Below are 10,985 nucleotides of genomic sequence, written 5' to 3'. Positions count from 1 at the left end.
AACACCCCAATTTCCTGTTTTATTCCAGCCCAGTCCAGAGTCCACTGCAGCTGGAGGGATCCCACTGCCCCAGGGCACTCCTGCCCTGCTCCTTGGGAGTGCCCAGAGCCCTCTCTTCCCTACCTCAAAAATGGACATGGACACAGCAGTGACACTGAACTATTGACCTTTTTATTTCAATCAGCTACAGCAGCTCTACATTCCCTACAACACTGTCCTTCCTCCCGACAGCGAGGGAGCCGAGGACTGCAGTGGCAGCGCGTTGTCTTAAAGCTTAGTATTAAATATTAAATACTCTTTCATTTATGTTTACATTACTTTGTCAAGGAAAACGGAACAAAACAAAAAGGACAATTAAAACTTTAAATTACATGAGTGTGTGCCCGTGCCTGGGGCTGCCCCAGCCAGGCACTGCTGTGGGGGATATGCAGAACTCCTGTGCATGAGGAGTGGGATGTGCTCGGCTGTGTGGGAGCAGGGAGCTGTTCCCTGTGCTGTTGGAGCAGCAGGTGATCCCGGTGCAGCTAAAACACTGTCTGGAGGAGCCTGGAGCACCCCTGCAGCCCCAGTGCAGTGCATGGGGAAGAGGGTGAGGATTTGGTCAACAACTTTGCTAAAGGACTTATCCATTTCTTATTTCTTTGTTTCTTTAAAAAAACACAACAAACCAACAACCCCAAATGGTTTTGAGTCTTCCTTTGATTTTAGCAAAGACAAGAGTTTAAAAAGCACTTAGGAAGCTTGTACTAAAACCAGGAGCTCTCAGAGGAGAGAGTCATCTGTGCACCCCCCTTCCAGGCCGTAGCGGAATTCCTGCAGGTTGGACACCCCATAGAAGTGGACAAAGGCTGCAGCCACCACCAGCACGTGGAAGATCTGATGAGACTGGAACTGCAGGGAAGCAAAAAAGCCTTTAGACCACAACAAAGGGGACAGCAACATTGTCAACACCTCTTCTGCTTCGCTGCTCCAGGACTGTCCTCTGTGCTCTGCTCCCCGCTCCATTGCACCCAGCAGCGATTCCCACCCTGTACTTTGCCCTGCCCACACACAGAACCTGTTCAAGGTCTGCCTGCCAGCATGTGCTGAGGCACAGCCGGACACCCCCAGCCTCCAGCCCCTCAATGCCCCCTCCCCTGACCCCAGAGCTGCCCCCAGACAACCTGTTCACCCCCACACTCACCCAGATGTCAAACTTGCCCGGGAAGAAGCGCTCAGGGATGCGGGCAGCGTAGAGCCCAGCGCCCGTGATGTACATCACAGCCATGAGGAAGAACCAGCCCATCTGCCCCACCGTGGTGGCCTTCACAAAGCCCTCGGCAATGGTGAAGTGCATGGTGGGCACAACCCCGCTCAGTCCCAGCCCCAGGAACACGCCTGCGGCCCAGAGAGGAGGTCAGGGAAAAGAGCTCAGGTGTGGAGGGGGAGCCATTCCTCCCACAAACTCCCCTTGATCCCTCATCCTGTGCTAGGGAAGCCACTTTTCTCCACTGAATTAATAGAATATCTCAAGCTGGAAAGGACCCATAAGGATCATTGTGTCCAACTCTTGGCCTGCACTGGAGACCCCCAAACAATCTCACCCTGTGCCTGAAAGCGTTGTCCAAACACTTAAAACTTCTCCAATCCTCATGGCACTTATCCTTCACAAAATGAGGGACCCACAGTTCCACAGGTAAACTGCCCCTGTGCTCACTGGGCAGAACCCACCCAGTGTTTCTTATGCAGGGCTGCAGCAGCTCCCGCACCTGGCTATGGGAATGGACATTTTGGAAGATGCTGGCCTTTTGGATTGCACCAGGAACACAGCCACTCCTTCCAGGAAAGTAATTTCCTGCAGCTCCTGAGGAAGAAGCTGAAATGTTCAACTTTGGCCTCTGATGAGTTGGCAGAGAACAAGTGGCACCATAGTGACACTGGACTGGAGAGGCTCTGGGTGGCACTTGGCTGGATCCTGCTCATGCTGGGGGCACAAGATGCAGTGGGAAGAAGCCATGGGGACGCGAGTCCTGCCTGTCCCCTGCCCTCATCTGAGGGCTCTCAGGTGGCCTCTGTCTCAGCATGGTCTTTCCTCACTCATGTAGCCAGGACAGTGTTCTGAGAGACATCTGCTTCAGGACCCCTGGGAGTTGGGGAGGGAGGTGTCTCCTGGTGCTCAGCAAGGCTGATGGGATCTGCCATTAAAACTGGGGTAAATTGGGGCGTGGGGCTGGAGGCAGACCCCCACTCCACCCCCAGGAAGACAGGGACCTGGCAGGGAAGAGCTCAGGAATGCCTTCCTCCTCCACCCCAGCTGCAGGCTCCTGCTGCTAAACTGCTTCCCAGAGAAGGCAGAAAAGGCAGAGCCCCAGCCTGCCCAGGGCTATTTTAAAACTCCAAACCTCAGGCTCTGGAGATTAATCCCCAGCACAGCAAGAGATGGCAGGAGGCCATTCCCTGCAGTGCTGTGCTGCTCAAGGGGAATGAATCCTGCAAGTGCCCAGAGCTTCTCCCAAATGGAATCTGCCCAAAGTGCCTCCCAGGATTTTGGAGGGGGGAGTTCCTACCTGCTCTGGTCTGCCTGTGCTTGGGGGTAGCAAATCGGTCCCACTGTGCCACAATGATGGCAGAGATACCCAAGACACAGACGATGGAGAGGTAGATGAGTCTTGGCTGTGGGGAGCAGTAGAACGAGTAGTAGAGCCACGGGACGAAGCTCCCCATGATCAGCAGTGCAATTCCTGAATAATCCAACCTGCAGGCAGGGTGCAATGACAGAGAGCCACAGGTGAGCCCCAAAATCCACCCCCTCCATGTGTGGGAACTCTCCAGCCTGCACCTGAGTGGAGTCATTGGGCAAGGAGGGGTGTGCTGGGCAGGTGCGACAGGAGAAAGGGCCTGGGCACAGCGGGAATGCTGGGGAGGGGCAAGAGGAAGATGGAGCTCAAACCATTAGGAATAAATCCCTGTGCACATGGATCTGTGATCCTCTACTCATCTCACCACAGAAACATAGCCCCTGAACTGCCCCCATTGCCTTCCCAGGAACACAAGGGCATTCCTGCTGGATTTGTTCTGGAGACAGGATCCCATGGGATCTCTGGCAGTTGTGCAAAGCGAATGGGCAGGATTCCCAGCAAGCAGCAACCAAATAAATGCCTTTAACAGCCATATGGGAGCAGAATGTCACTTGAGAGCCTCACTGCAAAGGCTGATGGGAGCTTGACCCTTGGAGCAGCCCAGGAACAGGCACAAACCACTGACCAGCCTTCCCACTCTCCTGGGAATCTGTTTGTGTTTCTTCTTTCCATTTGGCTTCAGTCCAAACTGGATGCAAACCAGAAGTTTTCAAAAGCATCCAGTAAACTGGAACCCGCCAAACTGGCCATGGCCCCCAGCTGCCCAGTGAGAGCGAGACCCCTCCTCAATTCACTATAAGGGGCATAGAGCCTGTTCCCTTGGGAGCACAGAAGCCATTCCCTTGGGAGCCAGGATCCTGTTCCCTTGGAAGCTGCAGGGTCCCAGGATCTTTATCATGCACCTGAGGCCCCTGACCTGGCACGTTTAAGGTGCTCAGGCAGAACCTTCCAGAACTCTGGTATGGTTCCCCTCAGTTCCATGCTGGATTGGTTGATGCTCCCTTCCCCCAGGGATGAAACACTTGGGAACACAGTGCTTTCCAAGAGGAAGTGCTGCAAAAACCCAAAACCTCCCAGGAGACCACACAACCACACTCATGCTGACTCACTTCGAAAAAGTCCGTGAGACCTTCTCCGAGTGACAGTACACAGTGTGGAAAAGCCAGGAGAAGCTGAGGCACAGCACTGCTCCCAGGAAGAACATCCCGAACACCACCTTCTCTTGGAGAGGAGCCATAAAGTACATGTTGGGCCGCAGCATGGTCAGGATCCCCAGGCAGAGGAACAGAACAAACCCTGCAGAAACACATGGAGAGGGAAGTCAGAGGGACAGTGGGGAATTTCAGCAAAGACAGGATAAGAACAGCCATGGCCATGCTCCTGGAAGTCCTGGATGCATCCCAGGCGTGCTCAGTAACGCACAGTGGGGCCTTGGCTGAGGCCTCTGTTCGTGTAAACAAGAAGGGGAAGGGGCAGGCACAGGGCAAGGAGCTGCTGAGCTGCTGTTTCACAGGGTCATGGAATCACAGACTGGTTTAGGTGGGAAGGGATCTTAAAGCCCCCTAGTATGGGCAGGGACACCTTCCACTAGCCCAGGTTGCTCCAAGCCCCATCCAACGTAGCTGTGGACACTTCCAGGCATGGGGCAGCCACAGCTTCTCTGGAAAACCTGGGCCAGGGTCTCACCACCCTCACAGGGAAGAATTTCTTCCCAACATCCATCTCACTCTGCCTTCTGGCAGTGGGAAGCCATTCCCCCTTGTCCTGTCCCTCCAGGACCTTGTCCAAAGTCCCTCTCCAGCTCTCCCGGAGCCCCTTTAGGTACTGGAAGGGGCTCTGAGGTCCCCCTGGAGCCTTCTCTTCTCCAGGCTAAGTATTCCCTTCTCCAGGCTAAGTACTGCCAGCCCAGCTCCAGAGCAGAAGAGCTCCAGCCCCCAGAGCATCTCTGTGACCTCCTCTGACTCATTTCAGAGGAACATCCTCTGAGGCTCCCCTGTTTTGCCCAGGACACATTTCCCTGTCCCACTCCTGCAGTGGCTGAGCCCAGCCCTGGTCCCTCTCTCCTGAGGAGCTCCAGGCACTCCATGTCTGATTCTCATGCATGCACAGGATCCGCACAGGGAGCCCTGGGCATGGAGAGGACCCGGTCCCAAGCCCGTTCTGACCCTAATGCAGGGTCTGAGTACCTCCAGCCCCAGGGCTCCCCCTTCCCCACAGTCACCCAGCAGGTGTGTCCAGATGTTGCCTGTCTCAGTGTGTATCCGGAAAATGCTCCGGAAGCAGGCGCGGAAGGAGGGCATGGGGGGCCGGTGTCCATGCAGGAGGTAATCGTTGTCCTTGAGCCAGTCGGGCAGGACATCGTACGGGATCACACGCCAGCGCCCTTCCCACACCTGCAACAAACCAGGGGATCAGGGCAGCCCAGAGCCCCAAATCCACGGGGAACAGCCCAGTCCTGGGATGCCCCTCAGGGAGAGGAAGTTTCTCTGACATCAGGTGCCTTGTGGGACCCTGTAAGCCACTCACCCACATCCCACCCTTTGCTCTCCATCACTTCCCAGGGAGTGATTCCCAGTCACCCCAGGGAGTCATTTTACCCCCACCTCAGTTCCCACAAGGACTGATTCCCAGCCCCTGAAGGGAGTGATTCCAGGACCACTCAGGAAGTCAGGGGTGATTAATACCCGCAGCTTTAACCCTTCCACACCCACAGACTGTTCCCTGTGGTGGGAATTCCCATTTGATCAGGGAAGAAGCACAGGAGCCACAGTGATTGCGGGCACCGGGTGACACCCCAGCAGGCACCTGGACTCTCAGGCCCCACTCAGGCCCGCAGGAACATCTGAATTGCTCCCAGGTTCTCACCCACCATGGCTGGGCCAACCCTCATAAAGGCCATCCCCTTCCCACACCGTTCCCAGGGATGCTGCTGGAAGCAGCACAGCAGAGCTGGAGCCAGCTGCAGCCAGTGCAGCTTTATGTGGCACATCCTGTCACCCCAAATCTGGGAATTGGGGAATCTGCTCCAAAATCAAGACTGGGGGATCGCCACAGGTTCCTGTACCTTGTACACAAACTCTTCCATCTTCTCCATAGCATGGTGAGCCTGCAGAGGCAAGGTCAGCACCCGCACAACCTCCTCCTCCTCCTCACGGACCACTGGGCATGGTGGGTCCTCAGTCTGCAGTGAGAAGAGCCAGAAGGGAATCGGTTCCAACCCCTGGGAATCATCCCTGCCCTTCTGAGAGCACCTGGGGCTTCATCCCTCTGACGGGATGGGCAGGACCTGCTGGTCACCCTCGTTTATGCAACACACTGCTGCCTGACCCATCCCGGGCATGCTAATCCCAGATTTATCCTGTCGAAAAGTGGGATTAGTACCAGGGATTTTCATCCTTACAACCAAGGCTGGAATGGCCGCTTGGCCCAGCCGGGAGACCCGAGTCGGCCCACCCGAGCAGAGGCAGCTCCGTGCTGGGAACACTCTGGGTTCCCGGCACAGCTCCCGCTCTCCTCAGCCGGGAAGGGGCTCGGGAAGGTGATTCCCGGCCCCGTGGAAGTGCTGGGGCACTGGAAACACCCGGTACAGACACAGCGATCCCGGTGACATCCCTGTGAAGGACTATCCCGGCTCCATGCCTGCTCGGCAGGAGCAGTTTAGGCCGGCTCGTAACACGGACCGGCCCGAGGAACAACACGGAGCCGTACTCCTCTAGCTCTTATTGGGATAACGGGCAGATTCCCGGGATATCCGCGAAGACGGAGCGAGGAGACTGAGCCAGGCTCTGGATTCCCTCCCGCCGGGGTCTCGGAGGGGCTCACGCTGGTCGCGCCGGTGGGTCCTTGGTCCCCCTTCTCTTCCAGGAGCGGCCCCAGCTCGGCGAGCTCCAGGTGCGCCCGTTCCCGCTCCCGCTCCCGGTCTCGGCCGGCGGCCACAAGCCCGCTGCCCGCCCCGGCAGGGGCCTTGCGGGACGCCATCGGGGCGGCGGGTGCGTGCGGCTCCGAGGCAGCCGGTGAAGGTCCCTCCGCGTCCTTCTGCCGCCGCGCTGGGGGGGAAGCAGCACAGAGTTACCGGGACCGAGGGAACCGGCGACAGGGCTCTCCCCGGGGGGTCGGAAACAGCGGACGCCCCGCTCCCCTGCCCGTCCCTCACCGGCCGCTACATGCCGCGGGCGGCGGCGGCGGCACCGGAAGCAACGCTGAGGGAACGGGAACGCACAGCGCTGGTTCCGGCCTCGGGGCCGCGCCCCCACCAGAGCCCCGCCCCGAAAAAGAGCGCTCTATGATTGGTCGAAATCACTGTCTGTCTCTCTTTTCCCCGCCTCAACGGCCGCCGCCCGCTGCGATCGGCCGAGACGCCTCGCTGGGGTGCCGGCGGAAGCCGCTCTGGCCGCGCGGCTCAGCTTTGTGGCTGCGCGCTCGGTTGCCCCCTGCTGGGCGCGCGGGGGTACCGCGGGGGGACACAGGCCCGAGGGCCCATGCGCGACGCTGCGGTGACACGGACACCGCGATCCGGGTGAACCGTCGGCCCCAGGATGAATTCTCTCCCCTTTTGCAAACTTAACTCTCGTAATTCAATTTCTCCAACAGAAGATGCTTTAATGAAGAACTTTGAGTTTCAAATATCGAGTAAAGTCATATCACCAAAACAAATATGCATTAGGCAGGCAAAGGATATGCTTTAGATATGCGGGTTCACGTAAATTTTACTGTATTTAACCTTTTACTCCTCGGTGTGCTTGATTTGTGGAAACCTCCTCTTTGTACCTGGTGCAGAATAAATAATATTTCCTTTCTAGCGTGATTCTGTGTTTAGAGAGCTCCTAAAGTAGGCAACAAGAAGCAACAGACCCTGTCATCCATCTGGGATATCCCTGTGTCCCAACAGCCGATAGCCCTTGCAGCATCACCTGCCCGCCCACGTGTAGCCATTGAGGGCTTTCCCGAATGGCCACAGCAATTATCAATGGCCGAGGTCACCCCTGGCCTGGTGGGGCGGCTCGTCTTTCCCTGCCCACAGGTTTAATTTCCTTGGCTGACAAGAGCAGGAGACTCCCAGCCGCCGGCTGCACAATGGTGGATCCTGTTCCCCATCAATCATTCATGGCCTTGCTGCTGGAAGAGATTTCTTGGGGGCTGCTGGAGTAGCGAGGGGGGAGAGATTTTCCGACCTTGGTGATGTTATATAGGTGCTGGCAGCACCAGGGAAGGTTGGAGGTACCTGGGTCGCCCACTATCCCCGCAGGGTGAGTGGTGTGGGGGCTGAAAGGAGCACAGGATTTGGAGAGGACATGGGTTTGGAGGGGACATGGAATTTGTAGGGGACACAAGATTTGGAGGGGACATAGCGTTTAGGCGGGACAAAGGATGGGAGACACAGGGTTTGAAGGGGACACGTGGTTGGGAGGGAACATGGATTTGGAGAGGACACAGGTTTGGGGCTTTTTGGGGTGTCATGGGAGAGGGTGAGGATAGAAAATGATTTGGGAATTTTGGGAAGCTGCATACCCCCACATTCTGCTGGAGCCATGGGGTCCAGGACAAGTCAGGGTTGGTTGTGGGCAGGGCTCTGCTCTCCTCTCCACAGGGACAAATGCTGCCGTGTCCCCCCTCCCGGTGTCCCGATGGGTGTCCTGAGCTGCATGAAGTACCTGATGTTCATCTTCAACGTGCTGGTGTTTGTGAGTCCCCCTGGGCCCTGTGGGGTGCAGGGGTGGAGGGAACCCGTGCCTGGGGACCCATAACTCCAGCTGGCTCAGGGGTGGGCGGCACCGGTCCCAGGGAGGGAACCAAGGGTCGAAGCGTCCCCCATCCACATGGGGTGACATTTCTGTCAGGCTCAGGGGTGGGTGACACCCATTCCCAGGGAGGGGACCAAGCCTTGGACATCCCCTGAGCCCACGATCATCTCCTGACATCCCCTTGCAGGCGGGGGGAACATGCCTGGCAGGCATGGGAGTCTGGGTGGCCGTGGATCCGGCTGGTTTCCAAGACATCGTGGCCACCAGGGCCGTGCTGATGGCAGGCGCATGGCTGCTGCTGGTCGTGGGCATCGCCCTGTCTCTGCTGGGCTTCCTGGGCTGCTGCGGGGCCCTGCGCCGGAGCCGCCCGCTCCTGCTGCTGGTGAGGGAGGGAAGATGGCTGGGAAGGGGCTGCAGGATATGGCCAGGGGGCACTGGGGGCGGGAGTCATGGGCTGGATGGTGGTGCGGGATGCAGGTGTTCCTGGAGGAGCGAGGAGCTGGTGCTCCTCATCCTCAACATGTCCTGCTATCCACTCCCCACCTCATGAGTCTCAGTTTAGAGCCCAGAGGATTTGCAAAGCCATCAAGCAGGGTCAATTCTCTCTGAAGCCACTGGCTTGTCTCATGTGGCATTTCCAAGATGACTCCACTGCTGGTAAGGGGCAGAAAAATGCCTGTTTGAGCACCAAGACTCCCATTTCTTCAGCATCCTCGGTCCCTTGCAGACACTGCTTGTTTTTAACCCCTGCCTTGCAGCCACAGTGGTCAGAGATGTGGCATCCGTCCCCAGGAGCTGTACACATGTCCCTGGTCTTGGGGACAGAGGGCACAGGCAGGGCTGGTGCAGAGGAGGGCAGGGATAATGTGAGCAAGCTGCTGGTGGGATCAGGCTGGTCTCTGACTCCTTCACCTGCTGCCTTCCAGTTCTTCATCCTCGTCAGCCTCGTCTTCCTCATGCAGCTCATTGGGGCCGTTCTCTTCCTGGTGCACTGGAAACAGGTACTGGCACCATCCCCAGTGTCACCAGCCTCCCTCTATCACACCATGGCCTTGGCTCTGAGTCCACTGGGGCTGGTGTAGGGACACCCTTCTCCTCACCTCCATAATCAGCACCACAATACAAACTGCAAAGCAGGTGGGGGGATCCACTGGGTGCCCAGTTCCCCTCAAAAGGAGCTAATCCTGAGTAGAGTAGGAGAGGAACAGTCCAAGCACTGGCACCAATTCCACAGGTCCAGCCCGAGCACTTCCTGTCTGAGCTGCAGAGGAACTATGGTGGGGACGAGGGTGCTGAGGTGTTCTCCACAGCCTGGAACACCCTCATGGTCACGGTGAGCAGCTGGCAGGCTCCTGGGGAATGCAAAGGATCCACCAAGGGTGACCATGGTGATGATGTTTCCCTTCTGTTCCAGTTCTCATGCTGTGGTGTTTTAGGACCTGAAGACTTTGGGAATGGCTCCCGCTTCCAAGAGCTGCACCCAGGGATGCCATGGCCACGGGCATGCTGTGCCCGGGATGGGCTTCTGCAGGTGGGAGAACTCCTGGGCTGGGAGCAGTGCCAGGACAGAAGCCCTGGCTACATCCATGAGCAGGTACGGCACAACTCTGCTGTGTCTGTGTACCTGTCCCAGCCTCGGCCCTTCCCAGGCTCACGGAGTGAGCATAAGGGACAGAAACCAGGGACATTGCTTGGTTGTGGTTCAACACTCCAGTGGCTCCCAAAGCCTTCAGCTTGTCCTGCCACACAGAGGACCCCCCACCCCCGACATCCCCCTGCAACCCAGTCACCCTCTGGGCTCCCTGTGGCCATGGGGAACATGAGAGAGCCCTCCCTCCTCTCTCTGCCCCAGGGCTGCTTCTCTACTTTCGGCAAGACCCTGCAGAGGTACATCTCCCTCCCTGGGACCTGCAGCTTAGCTGTGCTAGGCATTGAGGTAATGAGGGGGGCCGGGGACAGGGCAGGCAGAACGCGCACTCTTTGTGGCAGGGGGGTTGCTCAGTGGGCAGGGAGAGCGCAAATGGGCTCAGGTCTCGGGGTACAGAGCCTGCTCTCTGCTGCAGACAGGGCAGGTGGAGAAACAAGGAGTGGTTTGTTTTACTCCCCCTGCGTCTCCGTGCCCTGGTGTCCCTGTGCAGCACCAGCAGAGCGGGCCCAGGCCCCTCGGGGGCCACAGCGATGGCCCCAGGCCAGGGATCCTCCAGGCCCTCTCTGCCCCTGGCCTGGCCCGGCCCTGTTATGGGCCTGACCCTTTCCCACCTCCATCATTCCAGATTTTTGCCATGTTCTTCGCCTTCTGCCTTTACTACAACTTCGACTGAGTGGAACAGGGACACGCCCAGGCGTTTGGGAGCAGCTGAGGACACAGCCTTTCCTCACCCGATAGATCAGCTCATCACTGTATAAATGACTCAGTTCCCGGGTGGGAATGAGTAAATAAATTTAATTAGAATCTCTTAAAGTTACAAAGCAAAGAGGGGACAGCACTAGAGCATAGTGACACTCTCTGCTCACCACAAGCTCAGCTCACAAAAGTGTCTTCACCTTTTATACACTCAAGGTTGCATCAGCCACATTAATATTCATACGTGGTCCTTCCATGCCCTCCCAGCACTTCCCACAGTCC

The 10,985-nt window shown here is 57.5% G+C and overlaps 2 protein-coding genes across 3 annotated transcripts; one reads left to right on the top strand and one right to left on the bottom strand.

Annotated features, from left to right (window-relative positions):
• Positions 1-149: 149 nt before the first annotated feature.
• ADIPOR1 (adiponectin receptor 1) lies at positions 150-6,881 on the bottom strand. Of its 2 annotated transcripts, none has more exons than XM_041422655.1 (8): positions 6,772-6,881; positions 6,327-6,664; positions 5,683-5,799; positions 4,840-5,011; positions 3,728-3,914; positions 2,547-2,734; positions 1,184-1,377; positions 150-891 (listed from the first exon to the last, which is right to left on the bottom strand). In XM_041422655.1, exons 2-8 carry the CDS (start codon positions 6,594-6,596, stop codon positions 763-765), a joined length of 1,257 nt encoding a protein of 418 aa, XP_041278589.1. In that variant the 5' UTR covers positions 6,597-6,664; positions 6,772-6,881; the 3' UTR covers positions 150-762. The 2 variants fall into 2 exon arrangements, with proteins under 2 accessions (XP_041278589.1, XP_041278590.1); XM_041422656.1 differs by having other exon boundaries at positions 6,441-6,664; positions 6,772-6,880.
• A 1,361-nt stretch (positions 6,882-8,242) lies between these two features.
• LOC121345521 (tetraspanin-18-like) lies at positions 8,243-10,680 on the top strand. The gene is made up of 7 exons (XM_041422533.1): positions 8,243-8,299; positions 8,547-8,741; positions 9,286-9,360; positions 9,594-9,692; positions 9,774-9,953; positions 10,212-10,295; positions 10,633-10,680. The coding sequence occupies exons 1-7, from the start codon at positions 8,243-8,245 to the stop codon at positions 10,678-10,680; spliced, it is 738 nt and encodes a 245-aa protein (XP_041278467.1).
• The last annotated feature ends 305 nt before the right edge of the window (positions 10,681-10,985 follow it).

Source organism: Onychostruthus taczanowskii, unplaced genomic scaffold (assembly GCF_017590055.1).
Source record: "Onychostruthus taczanowskii isolate IOZ18803 unplaced genomic scaffold, ASM1759005v1 scaffold74, whole genome shotgun sequence".
Taxonomy (NCBI): domain Eukaryota; kingdom Metazoa; phylum Chordata; class Aves; order Passeriformes; family Passeridae; genus Onychostruthus; species Onychostruthus taczanowskii.
The sequence above is the reverse complement of the archived record's forward strand: the minus strand, read 5'-3'. Positions and strand labels throughout refer to the sequence as shown.